Here is a 21,152-nt window from a genome sequence, read left to right as displayed (position 1 = left end):
TTGCACTAAACTCTTTGTAGGGGATGGCAGTTCTATGCCAAAAAAAATTAAATCTGACCATGATACATTGCCATCGCCACCACTTGTTTCTGGCCCTGTAGTTTTGGAGGTGAGGGAAGGGGAGGCAGAGTCATGCCAGACAAAATGTAGACACCCAAAAGCAGCAGGGGGACAGAAGTATCGACTAACACAGCGTTGACAAGGTAGCGCAGTCACTGTTTGCTTCTGATTCAGATGAAGAATCATCTTGTGTGGGATTCTCATCAGAAACGGAAGAAGTAATAGCTGACGAATTTTCGGTAGAATCAGTTAGTCCTGTCTTAGCCTCCACAAATGTGCAGCAGGGGAGAGATGAAAGTGAAAATGAGGAGGAGGAAGAGCAGTCAGCACAGGCACAGAGGGTGACTGAGGCCCCCTCTGGCATTGCTTCTCAGGGTGCACCCACTACCTCAGCTCCAGTGCCAGCATCCACCCAAAAGGTGTTAGAGAGGGGAGGATCACGAAAGACATCTGTGATCTGGAGACACTTTAAAGTGACGGAAGACCTGCGTTATCCTCGGTGTAATTACTGTGCCAGGGATATTAGCAGAGGCAAGCAAATGGGACATCTATCTAATTTTGGCATGAACCATCATATGAAGAGGCAACACCCAACAAGATTACTGCCATCTGGGGATGGTGGCAGTACCAGTGGGGGTACTGCCACCTACCCCAGTGGTAGGAAAGCAGCAGAGTCAGCCCACGCCCTCATCCCCTTCTAGCAGTCAGGTGGCAGGCCAGCAACCCCCTGACATGTGGCAGAAGCGACAATCCACCATTGGGGGAAATGGGGTGGAGTGCGGTAACGTTATCCCGGGGTAGGAGGCAGGCAGCCTCAAAGGTTGTAACCAGGACCATTGGGGAAATGATTGCCCTTGATGACCAGCCCTTGCAGTTAGTGGAGCATGTGGGTTTCAAGTGTTTTTTGAAGGTCGTACTTCCAAATTACAAAATCCCCTGCAGAACCACATTTAGTAGAAAGGTCATCCCTAGCCTGTACAAGCAGTGTCACAGTCGCATGCAAGCACTGCTAGCTAAGGCAGAGGGAAGAGTGCATTTCACCTGCGATATCTGGACCGTCATGAATGCTGCACACTCTTACCTCTCTCTGACAGCACACTGGTGGGACATTGCTGAGGCAGGGGCAGCCAGCAGCTCTATTACTGAAGAAGTATCAGGGTGGAGGTGGGCTTTACTGCACACCCACCTGACGGACCAGGCCCATACCGCAGCCAATATTCTAGCATGCATCAGACAGATGCTGGAGGGCTGGCAACTACACCAGCGAGACAGGAAAACGCAGGCAGGGTTCTTTGTCACAGACAATGGTGCAAACATGGTTAAGGCAATAACCGATGGGCGCTTTAAGAACATCCAATGTTTTGCACACACTCTGCACCTGGTAGTGAAGTCAGCTCTGGGCTTGGAGTCCAATGACAAAGACAATGAATACCTGCATAGGTTAATACAGAAGTGCAGGAACATAGCAGCACACTTCCACAGAAGTGTCAAGGCGGGGCAGGTTCTCCGACAAAAGCAGACTGATTTGGATATGTCTCACAAGCGTCTCATTCAAGACATTGCCACCTGGTGAAATTCCACCTTTATGATGCTGGAGAGGTTACTGGAGCTGCAGACACCCCTTCATGAACTTTCTGGTACAATGGACATAGGTGTGCAGAATCCCCTAGGGCATCATGATTGGTTAGTCATGAGTCAGCTGGTAAAAATCCTGCAGCCCTTCAAGGATGTCACGGAGGAGCTGAGTTCCAGAAGTGCCACCTTAGCTGACATCATCCCTATAGTTAATTTCCTGGATGAACATTTGGAGGCCTTTAAACAGGAAGAGGGAATGACAGCTGAGGTGCTGCAGTGTCTGGACGTTTTGCAGCAGCAGGTGAAAGACAGATTAAGGCCTTTAACAGACGACCGCACATACATGCTCGCCTCAGTCTGTGATCCCCGTGTGAAAGGGAATCTCGCCCTACAGTCCAATTGTCTGTCATTTGTGAAGGAGCTGCTGTTAGCAAAAGCCCGTGAACAGGAGCGCCATAAGCGGAGACAGATTAGGCTTGAAGCAGAGGTGGAAACAGCAGGCACGTCAGAGAGTTGTGCTGCTAGCCCAAGCAGGAGCAGCACTGTGTCAGCGACAGATAGTACCTCCTCCTCCACGTCAGAACGCCCAAGGCATGTTGCCCATAAAGATTCATCAGTTGTGCAACGGGCGAGAGAGAAAGCAGCTGGCATGAGTGACTCTGAGCCCGCCCAAGCAAAAGAGACACCAGCACAGCTGTCAGTGACACGGTATCTCTCAGAGCCGATAGAGAAAATGCAGACAGATCTGCTGGCATATTGGGCACACAAGTCCACTGTCTGGCCACACCTAGCCAAAGTGGCTCAGCGATATCTGTCATGTCCACCAACCAGTGTGCCCAGTGAACGTGTCTTTTCAATGACAGGGGATATCATGAGCCCTCACCGCTCAAGGCTGGCACCAGAGTTGATGGAAATGCTAGTGTTTTTTAAAGTAAACCTGCCTTTGCTTGGGTTTCCAAATTTTCCCTGTGAATGGCAAGATGAATAAAAGCAATTCAAAGCCTTGCAGCAGCTCCAATTGCCTCCTATGCTCCAGATAATATAAGCACTGCAGCACATGTACCTGACATGAAACGCTGTGCCTGACCATCCACTGCCCTGTCTGTACGTCCCTACAAGAGCCTGACCTCAAACGCTGTGCCTGACCGTCAACTGTCCAGGCCTTATGTTCCTACAAGTGTTTGACCTTGATTGCTCTGCCTGTCCATCCAGGCCTTATGTGCCTAGGTGGGATTGACTTCTGTCCTCGACTGCTCTGCCTGTCCATCCAGGCCTTATGTTCCTGCAAGTGTTTGACCTCGATTGCTGTGCCTGTCAGTCCAGGCCTTATGTCCCTAGGTGGGATTGACTTCTGTCCTCGACTGCTTTGCCTGTCAGTCCAGGCCTTATGTCCCTAGGTGGGATTGACTTCTGTCCTCGACTGCTTTGCCTGTCAGTCCAGGCCTTATGTCCCTAGGTGGGATTGACTTCTGTCCTCGACTGCTCTGCCTGTCCGTCCAGGCCTTATGTCCCTAGGTGGGATTGACTTCTGTCCTCGACTGCTCTGCCTGTCAGTCCATGCCTTATGTTCCTACAAGTGTTTGACATCGATTGCTATGCCTGTCAGTCCAGGCCTTATGTCCCTAAGTGGGATTGACTTCTGTCCTCGACTGCTCTGCCTGTCCGTCCAGGCCTTATGTTCCTACAAGTGTTTGACCTCGATTGCTCTGCCTGTCCGTCCAGGCATTATGTTCAGTCCTAATGGCTGAACCCTTGTTGCAAAGGGAAACCTCAGTCTCTGGCAATTAAAACTAGTACTCCTTCACAGAATGGATTGTTATATAAAACAAAGAGTTTTCTTTAGTTTCAGGGCAGAGAAGAGAACTCCCTTCGTCTTGCTTATGAAGTCATTATCTCTTTGCAAATGATTTAATCCAAACAATTTGTACCATTATACACTCTAGTGGCCAATCCATTCCAAGCGAGTCCATTCCTGCTCCCCGTGTTGCAGCCTATCTCTTAGGACCTGTTGACCCATGTTGAACCGCTGTTCACATGGCACCCTGCCCCCTGTCGCCACGCTTTGAAGGCTCGTGCTCCACTCTAGGGGCTAGCCCATTCCAAGGAAGTCCTTTCCTGCTCTTGGGAAAGGGAACTCTCCCAGGTGTTGCAGCCTATCTCTTAGGACCTGTTGACCCATGTTGAACTGCTGTTCACATGGCACCCTGCTCCCTGTCGCCACGCTTTGAAGGCTCGTGCTCCACTCTAGGGGCCAACCCATTCCAAGGAAGTCCTTTCCTGCTCTTAGAAAAGCGAACTCTCCCAGGTGTTGCAGCCTATCTCTTAGGACCTGTTGACCCATGTTGAACTGCTGTTTAGGGGTGAACCCATTCTCGGGAGATTAACATTTTGCAGCAGAACTTAGCCATTGTCTGCAGGTCTTCCTGTGTGAAGCAACTACAAGCTAAGTGGAATTGTTTTTTCCTGCAAGTAATCTCAACTGTTTAGTTCCCTCCCTTCCTACCCCTCTACCCACCCACCCCTGAGATTAGTTTTTAATATAGTATTCCTTGGACTTACTCACCTCCCATTACATAGTAGTTCCTTGCAGCTCAGATAATAGAAACAAACTGTCATATTGCTTGAAAAATTTGGCTTTCAGATTCTGCCTATAATTCTGTCTTGTTTTTAATACTTTTACTTTTTATTTAAGTACCTATTAAAAATCTTTTGTTAGAGCCTAAATTTTACAATATCTCATTTATAGGATTTTAAGGGATTAGTGATAATTAACAAAATGTCTTTCATTCAGTGCAACAATTGTGCTGTTTATGTTCCAAGACCTATCATTTGGTGAATCAAAGGATGTCCATTTTGCCTTCAGCTGACTGAAATGAAAATGGAGCTGATTCATCAGTGAGGAAATATCCAGATGTCATTTAATCTCCCTTACATTGCACCATCCAGTATGTGATAAGCGCTATTAGTTTCAAGGTGGGGGGGTTGGCCGCACATTTTCCACGCGCTATTACTACCCCTTACAGTATAAGGGGTAATAATAGTGCATCTAAAACGCGCGGACAAACTTTCTGTATCTGCCTGTGTGTTTGTAGCTTTCCTCCACTTCTCCGCAACCCTCCCACCTCTCCAGTGCTTTCCCATTTATTGCAGGCTACAAAGTCTGCTGCTGTTATGGTTCCCTAGGCTCTGCTCTTCAAGAGGAGGTGGGGGGAAATCAGAAGTGATGCATACTGTTCCCCTAGGCTTATAAAAAGAGAAAATTAAGCCCTGGTCAAGTCTGGGGACAGGCACTAACCCAAAGTAGCACAGCTCCAGATGGAATCCTGCTTTTCCTTGTGGAACTGGGCCTTGTACGTGCCAAGCCTATTTTACAAAAGGCCCGGCCATGCGCGTAAAGGCCAGTACGTGCATAAGTGCTGGCCTTCCTGCAAGAGGCGGGTTCTGGGCAGGGAGCAAACTGGGACAGCACCATTGATCGCTGTCCCGGCTGTAGGTGTGCGCAACTTACTTCAGATCGGGCCCTGAAGTAAGTTGGAATACAAAAACAAAAAAAGCAAAACGGTAGGATTTAGAGGTTGGGGAAGAGAGAGGTAAGGGAAGGGAAGTTAGGGTAGGGGGTAGAGAAGTTCTGGGGAAGGCTGGGATGCGTCACTGTGAGAAATTTGCATAAATCCTCCCCCCCTTGCGCATGCTGTCTGCACATACATGCGCGGATTATACAATCTGGTGTATATGTGTGTGCGGCGCGTGCATGTTATAAAATTGCCGCGTCCATGTGCGCGCTTCTTTTAAAAATCTACCCCTTATAGTAACAGATTTTACTTGAAAGAACATTCAGTGTTCTTAGGTAATAATATCACTTACAACATTATATTATTTACATGCACTACTATGGCACCAATCAGAAAACTTTGAAGAAAAGACAAACTGCATTCATAAGGACCATTGTAAAGCATAATAACAAAGTGACATAGTAATGACGTCAGAAAAAGACCAAAATGGTCCATCCAGTCTGCCCAGCAAGCCTCCCAAGGTAGTAACTGCCGCTCCACGCAGGCTACCCCCACGCCTCAGTCAAGGACAGTACCTGCCGCTCTGTGCAGGTTACCCCCAAGCTTTTTTCCTTTGGCCTCCCCCCACCTTTCCCTCCCTAACCCACCCCCAGCCCTATCTACACCCCCCCTACCTTTATCGTGAAAGTTATGCCTGCTCCAGGCAAGCGTAACTTGCGCATGCCGATCGGCCGCCGCCGAGCGATTCCCCGGACCGGGAGCGATTTCGGAGGCCTCAGCCACGCTCCTGAAATGCTCCTGGGCTGGCACCACGCCCCCGACACACCTCCCAGAACGCCCCGAACGTTGCGCAGCCCCGACATGCCCCCCTATCAAAGCCCTGGGACTTACATGCGTCCCGGGGCTTGCGCGCGCCGCCGAGCCTATGCAAAATAGGCTCGGCACGCGCAGGGGGGTTTTGAAAGGGTTACGCTCATAACTTATGCGCGTAACCCTTTTAAAATCTACCCCTAAGAGCGAACGAGGCTCCCAACATGAATACCCCTGACCACCTAGATAACAATTCATAATCGTTAAACATATAAATCTGAGCTAAAAAATGGCAAATCTGCATTGCAAATAAAAAACAGCAGTACAGCAAGTAGTCTTTCGGCAGAGATCCTCAGGGCGGGCCTCTGGACTGATCTGTGGTATTACAGGAATGAAAATTAGCAGGTAAGAACCAATTTTCCTTTCCTGAACATACCCAGATCAGTCCAGAGATGCGGGATGTACCAAAGCCCTCTTACACTGGGCGGGAACCCAAAAGACCCACTCTAAGAACACTCTCCCCAAAGGGGAGCCTCCTCCGGGGCCCACACATCCAAACGATAATGCTTGGTAAAAGTGTGCACTGAAGACCACACCGCGGCTCTACAGATCTCCTGGGGAGACACCAGTTAACACTCAGCCCACGATGTCGCCTGAGCTCGAGTCGAATGTGCTCTAATCCCCACTGGTACCGCTCTTCCTTTTGACACATAAGCTGCGGAGATTGTCTCTTTCCACCAACGAGACAAAGAAGCCTTAGATGCCTTCTCGCCCTTCTTTGTTCCCCCCGAACAGGATGAATAAATAATCAGAACGACGAAAAATGTTAGTGACCTTCAAGTAACGTAATACCACACACGCCTCACATCCAAAAGGTGAACCTCTCTTCCCATCGAGGGATCCCGTGCCCAATCCAGAAACCCGGGCAATTCCACTGATTGGTTCACATGAAAAACCAACACCACCTTGGGAAGAAAGGAAGGTACCATTCGTAAGGACAGCTTATCCGACGAAATTTGGAGAAACGGATCACAGCATGAAAGCGCCTGCAATTCCGAAATCCTTCTGGCCGAACAGATAGCTACCAAAAAGACCGTCTTTAGATTAAGAATCTTCAAAGATGCCTGACTCAGAGGCTCATCACAAAGAACCCTTATCACTAGATTAAGGTTCCATTCCGGACAAACATGACGCAGAGGCGGACGAAGATGTTTGCCTCCCCATAGAAAACGTACCACATCCGGATGGGCAGCCAATGCTTTCCCTTGGACCCTTCCTCTGAGACAGCCCAAAGCTGACACATGGACCTGAAGAGAACTATGGGCTAATCCTTTGGATAGACCCACCTGTAAAAAGGACAAAATATGGGACACCAAAACCTGAAGAGGGTCCAATCCCTGTTGTCCACACCAGGTCTCAAACACCTTCCATACCCTGGAATAAGGCTACAAAAGTAGAAGGACATTTCGCCTGAAGAAGCGTGGTAATAACTGTTTCCGAATACCCTTTCACACGCAATCGCCTCCTCTCAAAAGCCAGGCCGCGAGACAGAAGCGATCCTCCCGATCAGAAAATATAGGACCCTGACGAAGCAGGTCCGGTATATGGGTCAGGTGCAATGGATCATCCACCGCTAGCCTCACCAGATCCATGTACCAGTCATCATGCACCATTTGCCATCTTAGACAAGAAAATATTTTCTAACCATTGTCATTTTTGTAGCCATTTTGGTTTCTAACAACAATTGAATGGTATGCAGAATGTATACAATTACATGTATGTGATAAAGTCTGTACTTTTTGGCTAGGCTGAACAGGTACTCAGCAAACTAACCAACCACATCATTCTAGGTCTTAAAAATCTTCTCGGTTCTGGTTTACAATACATCAGCATTCTGGTCCTCTCCTTTTTTCTATTAGTACTGGCCCTTTTACTGAACCCCAGCCGTGAAATCTGAATGGAAAAGGAGATGAAGAAAATCATCCATAAATCTTGTCTGTTAAAATGGAACAAAAGCACATTATTGGAGACAAGCATGAGCAAGTTCCCCTATCAAAGTCTTTATAATTCCTTAATTTGATAAGGAAAAACTGATATTTAAAAAAAAAAAAAAAAAGCAAAGTAGAACAGAAAATTGTTATCCTATATCTAGCTATCACTAAGCACCATTGCTTATTGCTGGATTCTCATTTCATACCTAGATCAGATGAAATATAGTCTTTGAGGTAAGAAAGATCATAACTCCCAAAAATGTAAATCTGACAAATCACAAAAAGATTAAAACCAGTTTTTTAAAAAATAGTTTTATTCAACTATTTACAAAAGTAAATACTTTTATTCGTAAGTCTTCACAGCTCCACTATAACAATCCATACTGCAGCTTCCTGATAACATTTTATACATTTAATAACCATACATTAATTGTACATGTTCTTCTAATTATAAAGTTGACCACACTTTTTTTTTTAAACGATTCAAGGCAATATTTGCAGGTTTGATATTTGTTCACTAGTTCATAAACATCTATTTCTTAAAGACATTCTGTAGGACCTTTACAGCACCATGGAATGTGGATTTCTCAGCAGCAGTGGTGCCAATCTCAGAAGTGCTCGAACAGGCATTTTCATATGTCTAAATTTCAGCAGTAGTTCAGAGAAGGTTTCGCTGCCTAAAAGAAATGGAAACAAGAAAATGCATCATCAGCAAAATGGTTACACACTGGAAAATTAGTGGGAAAAATACCTACACCAGGATGACACCATCTTATTCTGTATAGTATGAAAGTTTAGGGCTTGCGATGATCTCATGTAGTACTTTAAAAAATTTTTTTTTATTTATAGTAACGTGATACATATAAAAACCAAATCATTGTTAGCATATGTGTAGCAACTCAAAGACCACAAAGGAGAAAATAAAGTATATTCCAACAAGAAATACTTGTAATAATGTGATAAGAGATAGCAGTTATGACATCACAAATTTTTATTCACGAACACAGAAAAAGTAAGTCTACAAACAGGAGTACCACAGGGACCAGCACTATCCGCCATCTACTCGCAGGACTTGGAATCATACACTACATTTATGCCGACGACATACCACTAATTTTACCCATTGATGACAAAATTGAAAAAACATTAAACCTAGCCAATATTTACCTGGACATAAACAACTATTAAATCAAATGGAGCTAGTTATAAATATTGATAAAACTGAATTCTTACACTTGGAATGAAAAAATATTGATCTAATTCAAACACCAATAATGTTTAAGAATAACCAAAAAGTAGAATTAACCAAGAAGGTACAGAACCTTGGCGTAATAATAGACCCGGAACTTAGCCTTAAACAACACATATCACTGAAAGTAAAAGAAGGATACACTAAACTAATGGTTCTAAGGAAGTTAAAACCTTTAACAACACTAGCTAACTTTCAAACAGTTCTACAAGCACTAATATTTGCAAGCACTGATTACTGCAACGCTCTGTTTTTGGGACTACCATATATGACTATGACCACTCCAAATACTACAAAATTCTGCCGCAAGAATACTTACAGGTAAAAGGAGAAAAGATCACATAACTGAAACACTAGCTGAATTACACTGGCTACCGATAGAACAGAGAGTAAAATATAAAGCACTATGCACAATACATAAATTAATTCATGATGAAAATGCGGAGTGGCTTAACACAGCACTGCGTGTACATGTACCACAAAGAAATCTGAGATTGGCTAACAAAGCGCTCCTAACTGTTCCTTCTGTTAAAACAGCAAGACTTACCCAAGTCAGAGAACGAGCACTGTCCCTGGCGGGACCCATACTATGGAACACAATGCCCCTTGAGATAAGATTACAGAGAAATTACAAACTATTTAAAAGAAGTTTAAAAACCTGGCTGTTTAAACAGGCATTTTGTAAAGAGAAAGGAGAAAAGGAAAGTACATAAAGCAGGCATCATAACATCAGCACTTAGATTTCGATGTGCTTGTTATTTTTTTTTTAAGACTCAGTGATAACATTAGATAAAAAAAAACCAAGAGAGCTTTACATGTAAATTAACTAGGATACATGTATTAAAAGGACAAGACATGGGGGCCTGAATCGCTGCGGAGAGAGGGAGAGAAGGAGCCGACGCAGGCAGCCCGGTGAGAGGAGGTGGAGACGAACGTGAGATCTGCCACAGCTGTGGACTCTCTGCCTGTGACATCACTCCTGCGCCCGTGTGTTGAAAAGACCGCGGGAGTGCAGTGGTAAATGGGGCCTGAATCTCTGCGGAGAGAGGGAGAGAAGGAGCCGATGCAGGCAGCCTAGTGAGAGGAGGCGGAGACGAACGTGAGATCTGCCACAGCTGTGGACCCTCTGCCTATGACATCACTCCTGCGCCCGTGTGTTGAAAAGACTGCAGGAGTGCAGTGGTAAACGGGGCCTGAATCGCTGCTGAGAGAGGGAGAGAAGGAGCCGACGCAGGCAGCCCGGTGAAAGGAGGCGGAAACGAACGTGAGATCTGCCACAGCTGTGGACCCTCTGCCTGTGACATCACTCCTGCGCCCGTGTGTTGAAAAGACTGTGGGAGTGCAGTGGTAAACGGGGCCTGAATCGCTGCGGAGAGAGGGAGAGAAGGAGCCGACGCAGGCAGCCCGTTGAGAGGAGGCGGAGACGAACGTGAGATCTGCCACAGCTGTGGACCCTCTGCCTGTGACATCACTCCTGTGCCCGTGTGTTGAAAAGACCGCGGGACTGCGGTGCACCGAGCCACCGGCGCATCGTCTAAGCAGCGCACGCCAAAGGGGCGTGCGCGTGACTTAGATCGACTTTGATCGCTTTGATTGATTTTGTTGGAATTATATGGGGCGTAAAAGGAAGGCTAAAATCGTTACATCCTCTTCAGCTCCATTGGGATCAGGGCCTATGGACGCTCACATCTACAAGATATCGCCTCAAGGGGACGGTGATAGGGATTCTTTGGAAGTTTCCCTAAGTCCCGGCACAGGGCCAACACCTCTTCAGCCCCCACCGGGAACATCAGGAGAAACCAGCAAAAGGTCTGCAATAGTAAGTGATGATGAAGTTATTTCTCAATCGCTGAACACTGCAGGTTCCCCATGTTCAGAGCTAATACAGCAAGGAACAGATGTGGGAGCCTTGATACCTATCATTGATAGCGCTAGGCTTGAAGCCGTGGATACAACCAATGTGACTTTGGGGGATCTTTGGAGGATGATGGTTAAATTGGACTCCAATGTATCACAGATGAATATCTCTCTAGGTGCAGTTAATAAAAATAAGATTCTTATACAGGAGAAGGAAAGGGTTTGAATAACAGAAACATCTGTTCAGAATGTGACTATGGAAATGAAGAATGTAAAAAAGTTGGAAGTTATGCATACATCTGATAATATTGTTTTACATTCTAATATGGAAAATTTAGAAAATCTAATGCGTATAAAAAAATCTGTGTATTGTAAACTTTCCATTAACAAGATTATTATCTCCATTCGAGTTGTTTGCTAAGTATGTAAAAGAAGTTTTAGCATGGAATGAAGTTCCTGCTATTTCTAAGATTTATTACTTTCCATCTCAAATTGGAGATATCCCTGGGAAGGAAGGAGGAAGTTCGCCAGGAATATCTACCTTTTTAGAGGAATCAGTAGATTTGATAAATAAGAGAGCAACTATGTTTGTGTCTTTTATTTCAGAAAGAGATAAAGAGATTATTATGGAAAGATTTTTCAAAAATAAGGATATATTATTTTGTGGGCATAAGGTTTTTATTTTTCCTGATGTCTCCAGACTAACTCAGGTCAGGAGAAGACAGTTTTTAGCCCTTAAAAATAGAGCATTAGAACTTGGGGCAACTTTTTTTCTAAAGTACCCCAGTAAATGTTTTATTAATTATTAAGGGAAAAAATTTATTTTTTCCCAACCATCCCATTTGAAAAATTTCTTGAGAGATAAGTCAGGTTCAATTGGAAAACGAGGTATCATCAATGTTAGCTCAATAAGATAGTAGAATTTCTCTCCCTCTCCCTCTATATTTTAGATTAGTAGTGTTATTATTGTTGGTTGAAGGGCCCCCACATTATAAGATAATTATAGCAGTATTTTTCTTGTGTTTATTGAATTATTTGTTTATTCATTTGGAATTTAAAGCTGCTATAATAATTTCCTTGTTTATGCATAATAAATGTGATTTTATTTTGTAAATGACATGAAAAACTAATAAAGAATAAATTATAAAAGGACAAAACATATCATTCATTCATCAAATAGTCTTAATATTGAAATTTTCTGTAACCGGAACTCTGTTGGCACTTTTATAAAGTATTACCCATTTTCAACATTACTATATGTGCCTTATTGTAAACCGTTGTGATGGTATATTAATTAATGACGGTATAGAAGAGATTTAAAATAAATAAAATAAATAAATAAATGCTACATTAGCAGCTCAAACAGTCAACACCACAAAACACCCATCCATTCTTCATTCACACCTATTATAGAAGCAACCCGTGAACATATTAGAGCCATTTCACAGAATATTGTACATCTTTCAGAAATATAAGTTGGCAATATTTTATAGAACATTCTCATGTCATTAGGTAATCTTAAGCGATTGTATGATTGCATTATTTACTTCTAATCTTTCCAGTTGCATCTAAGTCCATCATTTGCTGATGCCATAACATAACAGATGGGGATATATATTTAACATACAAAATGTATCCACCAGGTCGGTACTCTCCAGAACACATTGGTCTGCTGTGATCTCGACCCACCTCCGATAAAAAAGAGAGAGGCGACCTCTAAATCTCCTGATTCCGAAGGTGGACACCTTCATTGGGAGGCTCAGGGTGCTCCACTACCTGAGCCTGCGCCCCATCTGGGTTGACTGGGACAAAAGTTTCAGATCTACCCAAAGGTCGAGTCCTCTGAAAAGCGTTCCTCTATAGCAGGGGTCGGGAACCCATGGCTCGCGAGCCAGATATGGCTCTTTTGAGGGCTGCATCTGGCTCGCAGACACGTGTCGCCATACATCGCGGTTCCCCGCTGACCCAGCTGCTCCCCGGTCCTCCGCCGCCCGGGCTTAAAATGCTGTCAGCCCGGGCGGAACGCGGCAGGCCAGCTGGAGTCAGCGGCACCGGCGTGCTCTCTTCTCCTCCCCCCCCCCCCCCGCGGCCCGGAAGAGGAAGTGGAGAGCATCGGGTGCCTGCGCGGGAAGAAGAGACCACACTAGCGTGGTCTCTTCTTCCGCGCAGGCACCCGATGCTCACCACTTCCTCTTCCGGGCCGCGGGGGGGAGGAGAAGAGAGCACGCCGACTGGAGTCATCCGGGTGCCTGCGCGGGAGTCATCGGGTGTCAGCCGGGTGCCAGCGCTGGAGTCATCGGGTGCCTGCGCGGGTCTTCCCGCGCAGGCACCCGATGCTCTCCACTTCCTCTTCCGGGCCGCGGGAAGAAGAGAGCACGCCGGTGCTCTCTTCTTCCCGCGGCCCGGAAGAGGAAGTGGAGAGCATCGGGTGCCTGCACGGGAAGAAGATTGCAGCGCGGCTCGGAGGAAAATGAAAATCTTCAACCGTGGCCGATGGGACTCCGCCTTCGCCTCCGCGAGGGCTGAAAATGAAGGAGGTTAGCGTTGGGAGGTGGCTGCTGCTGCCACGAGTTCCCGGGGGGGGGGGGGGGGGGGAGAGAGAGAGTGAATGAGCGAGCAAGCATGTGTGTTTGAGATCCTGTGTGTGTGAGTGAGAGATTGCATGTATGTGAATGATTGAGAGCCTGTATATGTGAAAGAGAGTATGTCTGTGATTGAGATCCTGCCTGTGAGAGAGAGAGCATGAATGTAAGTTTACCATTGGGAACCTGTATGTGTAAGTTTGTAATTGAAAACCTGTTTGTTTGAAAGAGTATGTGTGTATGATTGAGATCCTTTGTGTGTGAGAGAGATCATGTGTATGTATGATTAAGAGCCTGTGTGTATAAGTAAGAGAGAGATCATGTGTGTCTGTGTCTGATTGACAGCTGGTTTAGGTGATGGAGCATGTGAGTATGTGATTGAGAGCCTGTGTTTAAATGAGAGAGAGAGACCATGTGTGTCTGTGTGTGATTGAGAGCTGATTTAGGTGAGGGAGCATGTGAGTATGTGATTGAGAGCCTGTGTGTAAATGAGAGAAAGAGAGGACATGTTTGTAAGCATGTGAATGAGAGTCTGTGTGTGAGAGAAAAAGACAGCATGTATTTATGTGATTGAAAGCCTGTGTGTGTGTAAGCGTGAAAAGATAGACAGCATGTGTGTAAATGTGTAATTAAGAGCCTATATAAGTGAGAGAGAAAAAACATTTGTATATGTGAGTGACTGAGAGCATGTGTGTATAGGTGTGTCATTGAGAGCCAGTGTGAGAGAGAGCGCTGGTATGTGACAGAGAGGAGAAAGTTCCAAGCAAACCACCCCACCTCCTGCTAATTCAGAACAATCTCAGGACACCTGGATATCAAACGTTCCCAGGTATGCAGAGCAAAAAAATTTTTGTATCCTTATTATTTTTCATTACTGGATCTTTGTGTCTGCTATTTTGAAATATTTTGTTGGTATCTGGAAATGTTTTATATGAGTTTTTAATTATTGGATATTCCACTCATCAGCTGTTTCGAAATATGTTCTTTTTGTTAGTACAGTTTTACTGCTGATGATTTTATATTTCTTGATTTGTTTTATAAGGATGTGTGATGTTTCTTTTTTCCTTTGTTACACTGCATACAGAGACTCTGGCTTGTTGCAGTTTCCAATTCAGTTTTTGTCTGCATGCTTCTTGTTATGCGTTTTGGTCTCTTTATTCTATGTTAGGTGAGGGACAGCACGTGATTCAGGTGAGGTTTTCTGCTGGCGTGTAGTTTCTGTGTAGGACTCTATAGCAGCCTGACTTGGTCCGTTTTCCTAATAGGAGATGTATTGGTGTCTTAAGGCCTGGTGTAATATTTTCAGAGACTTATTGTACTTTAAAAGTGTGATCTTACATAAAATGCACACATTTACTTGTATTTAGTTTTAAACATATTGTATGGCTCTCATGGAATTACATTTTAAAATATGTGGCGTTTATGGCTCTCTCAGCCAAAAAGGTTCCTGACCCCTGCTCTATAGGGTCAAAAACATCTGAACCCCCGAGTATGACCTCTTATGCTGAAGAATCGCAGTGCCTGTTTCTTATCCTCTGGTAATCAAGGAACCGGGGACTCACCCCATTTATTGGCCAGTTTCTCCAGCTCACTCCAAATAAGAGCAATCCTTTAAAGGGCAACTTCGTAAGGTTAGACTTCAAGGTTGTATTGGCTGACCAACATCTCAGCCATAACTGACACCTAGCCGCTATTACCCAAACCACCCTTCTGGGCACAGTGCGGACCAAATCGCAGCCCGTATCTGTGAAAAAGGTGGCTGCTGGTTCCTGTGCATTCTTCAAGGCCACTCCCCGTTTTACAGGAATAGTCATCTGCTTGGTAACAACCGTCTCTCGGATATCGGAATAACAGGCTCAGCTCACACATAGTTCAAAACTTTCCTTAGTAACAGAGGTTACAAAGTTAAAATCAATAATAATGAATCCCCCCGCTACAATTCCTCACAAGGAGTCCCTCAAGGCTCCTCACTATCCCCAACACTATTCAACATATACCTTCTTCCCCTATGCCAATTGTTATCTAACCTACAACTAAAACATTTCTTATACGCTGACGATGTTCAAATTCTGATACCCATCAAAGAATCTATTACAAAAACTCTTAAACACTGGGAATACTGCCTCCAAGAGATCAACAGACTCCTCGCAAACCTAAATCTGATTCTAAATTCGGCCAAAATGGAACTCCTCCTCATCACACCCGAAAACAGCAACTCCCCACAAACTGTTCTAATGAACACCATTGCTACACAAGCAAGAGACCTAGGGGTAGTAATGGACAAACACCTGAATCTAAAAACATTTATCAACAATACAACCAAAAACTGCTTCTACAAGCTGCAGGTAATCAAAAGAATGAAACCACTCCTACACTTTCAGGACTTCAGAACAGTCCTACAATCCGTTATATTCTCCAAGATAGATTATTGCAACTCTATCTTACTGGGCCTCCCGTCCTCTTCCATTAAACCACTTCAGATGCTCCAGAATGCGGCAGCCAGAATCCTTACAAATTCCAGAAGAAGAGACCACATCTCGCCCATTCTAATATCTACACTGGCTGCCAATACACTACAGAATCCTACACAAGTCCTTCACCATCATCCATAAATCCATCCACGCCCTAGCCCCCCTCAACCTCCAAATACCCCTCAGACTACACACATCATCCAGACCTATCAGAGAAGCTTACAAAGGATCACTGACTGTTCCCCCAATTAAATCTACTCACCATATCACACTCAGAGACTGGGCCTTCTCTACAGCGGGACCTGCTCTTTGGAATACCTTACCACCTGATCTCAGACTTGAACCTTGCCTATTAACATTCAGAAAAAGGCTTAAGACTTGGCTATTTAAACAAGCCTTTCCCGAAACTTATATCCAAGGAGAGATCCTACTGCAATCAAGCACTCCAGAGTCTATTATCCATTGAGAGACCTTACTGCACATTGTAAATAAATTCCATAAAAGAGACATTACTGCACAATGTAAATAATCTACCTCTGTAAAGATTTATATTTATTCTTGTCTATTCCTGTCCTCTTCCTCCCCCAGTTTCAACAACCTTGATATATTATAACTTTTTACTTCCTCTGCACTGGTTAAAAAAAAAGTTATTGCACCCCCTTGTTAATTGTAAACCGGCATGATATGATTGCATCATGAATGCCGGTATAGAAAAGCTTTAAATAAAATAAAATAAACAACAAGCACACACAAGCGCAGCCACCTTCAAAAAACAATTGCTTTCTCGCAACTGGATCCAGTGGGTACAGCCCTTCCGAGACTCGTTCTCCTTTAAAATTAGCTTCTGGGGTGCCCCACTCCAGATCAATTAATTCGTGAATGGCCTCCATAATAGAGAAGCATGAGGCTTTATGCAAGGAAATCAAAATGGGATCTTTCTTTGACTCAGATATGGATTCAGCCCCAGGTACTCCCAGCATCTTCAATATCTGTAAAATTGGAGTGGGTACCTCATATCTGTATGAAAGAACCTCAACATAGTTCTATATGGCTCCAATCTCAGAGGAATTTCCCCATCCTCCAGGGAGTAAGGATCGGTCCCATCATCTGTGCCATCTGGGTTCCTATCGGGAAGATCAGCTCCAAGCAGACCTCGACGCTTACCCGCAGCAGCAGGTATCTGGGATTTCACCGCTTGTGATTCTGACAAGATTGGCCTGGGCCGAGGACTATGCCTGAAAGGAGTGCAGTCCTTGAAATAATTCTACCCAAGAAAAGGCAGTAGGATCCATGCCAAAACCAGGGGGCAACTATCCTGTACTCACTGAACTACCTTCCCCCGCTGACGAACCAGATAGGGGATCAGGCTATCCTTCTGGCAGCTTCTTTTCCATTCCCACATCAGGTTGGGAAGAACCAGGCTTAGTAAAATCAGATGGAGGCAATTTTCCTTGAGCCTCCAAACAGCACTGACACAAATTAGAGGGAACGCCAGGCTGAGATGCCTGAATATGACAAGCAACACATAAGGCAAGGCGCTTAGACTTTTTTCGCTATGGGCACCATCCCCCTGCCAATACACCCAAACAGGTGACTGACAATAGTGCACCTGAAAAATTAGGCACACAACACTGTGCCTATATAAATGCCCAAACTGAGCTCCCCCAGGACGCTCAGATAATGGGCGCAAATGGGTGCCCCTATAGGCGCTCCTATTTGCCCAACTATGTGCACAACCACAGAATGGGCTGCACAGTTGGGCATACAAGTACGATCCGACGGTAACTGAAGAGGGCAGTCTGTGGCACAAAAAAACACATGAAAACGCCGCTGCGGCCCACTCCGTGGTGAACCAGATGAGCCTTACAGTGGGGCCTAACCGCTAGAGAGGCTCAACTTGCCAGGCTGCTCCCATCCTCTGAACTCCACTGGAGGCGAGAATGACTGTAGGATGGCACGCCGAGCACAAAGACCAGGAGGGGGGGAGGAATCCCTTTCTCTTTATTATTATTATTATTTTTTTTATTACCTGAGCTTTGCCCATCCCGGCTGAGTACAAGGTTGGTCTCTGGCTGTTGGGGAAGAGGGTATAAACCTCACCGCCACGTTTGGCTTCCTGTACCTGCTTGCCTTTCAGCTACTGGACCAAGGCACTCATCTGGGGAACCACGGAAATCTCCTCAGAAATTCTCAACTGAGAGTGGGGTGAATTAAATTTCCTCCTTCTTTTCTCTTTCTAAAACTTAAAACAGTTCCCAGTAGGTAGATGCACATCCACCATCTGCTGGAGATGGAGAATACTGGCAGGTTGATATCACTGCAGGGGTATCTATACTGTGATGTCAGCTTTACTCTGTCTCCATCTGCTGGTAGAGGTGCATAACCCACTGGTTTTGGATTCACCTGTCCATATGCTAAGAAAACTTCATATATCCTTTAGCAGACTACAGCATATCCATCTACAAATGGATGACAATCATCAAATGCCATACTGTATATTTAAAGTAAGCACCAGCACTGCAGAATTGTCTGTTTTTTGATGTATTGATATGCAATTTTACATTTTATGTATGTTTTTATGTAAACCACCCTGAACTTTGGAGGGCGAGGCAATAAGTATTTTAAATAAATAAAAAAAAATATTGCTAATATGTTGTGCTAATTTATTTTTATCTTTGATCACACTAGTCTGAAACATTCTTTGTCCAGAGGCATCTCTCAAATAACAAAATGAGGATTAAAAGGACAAAGTATTGTCAGGGTGGTAAATCAGTAAGACTACAGGACGTTTTGCCTCCAAAGGTCACACTGACTTTACTGAGAAGTCAACATTTTTTCCAATATTTGTTTTATGACACAGCCCCTAAAACAATGAGGTAGATATTCAGAATAAAATGGCTAGGTAAGTTAGCCAAATAAAACTTATCTGGGATATTCAGCAGCACAGCTTTGCTGCTGAATATCACTGTATTTGCTGCTACTTAACAGGATAAGTTATATCCGGCTAAGTTAGATCTGCTCTATGGCAGGGTAACCAGATAAGTTAGACAATGGGATAAGTATGAATATCGCTACTTATCTGGCTAAGTTAGCTAGATAAGTAACACTGCTCTGATCTGCCCACTACCTGTCACAACTTAGCCAGATAAATGACTTATCTGGCTAAGTGGCAACTGCCGAAAGTAGCCGGATATTCGGCGGCTACCACTTAGCCAAATGTTTGACTTATTCAGCTAAGTATCGTTTAAATATCGGGCTCAATATTAAAAATTCTTCTGAAAACATATCCATTATAACCAGTTACAAGAATTATTCTTGCTTTCATGATATTGGGTTATTGCTTTTACAGTTATATAATTTTTCTTCCTTAACAAGTCAGAATGATCATTGCTAATCTAAAGAGAATATAATTGTACAGAAATCCACGCATGTACACAAATCTCAACTTTCTTTTCTGCTCTTGAAAACTCCTGGGTCCCCTGAAGTGACCTGTCCTACCCTTTCCTATTAATGGACAGGCATACAGGAAAGGTATAAACTGCTGCTGGTCAATGCTCTACTACAGTGAAAAGAATGGATGTGTCCAGTCAATTTAGGTGTTGTGCATGAGATGTAACATGACCTCAATATAAATATCTCTCTCTCACCTATATCACCAATTTCTTCCTGCCAAAAAATTAATAATCACAACATCCCATAAAACATGTACAAAAACAGAACTCTGTATATACACTAACAATGACAGATTGAAGAGAAGTAGATACTGCTGAAGAAGCTGGTTCATTTAAGGTAGCACAGAAATTTATTATTACCTTCCAAGTTTTCTGCCGACAGTTGCTGGGGAGTAGGAACTGAATGATAAACCAAGAAACACGCCAACATACTTAATTGAGATTCCTCAAGATGCTGCTTGCTGAAATAGGAGTGCAGACAGACATCACCACCACCTGGCAAAACAAATAGGGAATTAAATGCAGAAAAAAGAAAGACTCAGGAAAATGACTTTAAATCAATAGATGTTACATAACCACACAATCCAGATGGTCAAACTATTCAAAAACAGTTCTTGAAAACTCCCCTCAAGAGACTAAACTGAAATCAATTTACTCAGGTCTTACCACGGGATTTCCCCCATATATTGCCTTATGCTGCTTTCTGAATCTCAAGACACTGAGCCATTTATGAAAAATTAGGTTGATGGTCCTTGACTTTTTCTTTTTAAAGTAAAAAAACAAACAAACTATAAAATATAACTGTGATGGTTACGCTAAAGCTTGGCTAAAGCAGAAAAAAAGAAATGAGGGTAAACACTCAGAAATGGCACAGAAATATTAACACAGAAAATTTATAAAGAAAAATAAGTACTCATAATATGCACTTCCCTGTCTTATACCACTTCTGACATGGGAACATTAATTACAATACTTAGAATAGGAAATATACATAGTAAACTGAAAAGAACTTAGTTTATTAGACACATGTAATTATATTTATTTCAATTATGGTTAATGTTCGTATGCCAAAAATGGTGGGGAGAAAGGAAAGTGTATATAAAGGGAGTATTTATTTTGTAGCCTATTTTCCAAAGGGAAGGTGGGATGTGTCTGGTCCATAGTAAATTTTCTGCACATCAGGGAGAACAAGGGGATACATGTATAGGCACACAAATGTGTGCATCCTTGAAAGTAAGCTCTATTATTTTTGGGTGCAACTTCTTCGTCCTTCTATATTTTCTGTTGTAACATTATCATGCTAATTTTTAATGAGCACTTTAGCCCACATCCTTTTTTCACATAGCGTTCTTCTACAGTTTCGTGATTGCGCTGGTACTTTTTCTTTATTTTAAAGTTTGGCTAGATTGAGAATTTAGGCTATATAGAATGCCCAACAAATGAAGCAAAGTTTAAAACAAACTGGAGAAAACTCTTTTTCACTCAACGCACAATCAAGCTCTACGTTTAAAAGAGGATTGGATAAGTTCTTGGAGAAGTCCATTAACTGCTATTAATCAAGTTGACTTAGGGAATAGCCACTGCTATTACTAG

General features: G+C 43.9%; 1 protein-coding gene across 1 annotated transcript in view; it reads right to left on the bottom strand.

Annotated features, from left to right (window-relative positions):
• Window positions 1-8,295: 8,295 nt before the first annotated feature.
• The window catches only part of LOC115087293 (anaphase-promoting complex subunit 1-like), a 298,244-nt gene continuing 285,387 nt past the window's right edge, over window positions 8,296-21,152 (bottom strand). The window contains exons 12-13 of the mRNA XM_029594311.1: window positions 19,920-20,054; window positions 8,296-8,625 (exon numbers count right to left, since the gene is read on the bottom strand). Coding sequence (XP_029450171.1) covers window positions 8,510-8,625; window positions 19,920-20,054 — 251 coding nt within the window. The 3' untranslated portion in view covers window positions 8,296-8,509. The remainder of the gene's footprint in view (window positions 8,626-19,919; window positions 20,055-21,152) is intronic.

The sequence above is a fragment of the Rhinatrema bivittatum genome, chromosome 3 (genome assembly GCF_901001135.1).
Source record: "Rhinatrema bivittatum chromosome 3, aRhiBiv1.1, whole genome shotgun sequence".
In the NCBI taxonomy this organism is placed as follows: Eukaryota; Metazoa; Chordata; class Amphibia; order Gymnophiona; family Rhinatrematidae; genus Rhinatrema; species Rhinatrema bivittatum.
The sequence above is the reverse complement of the archived record's forward strand: the minus strand, read 5'-3'. Positions and strand labels throughout refer to the sequence as shown.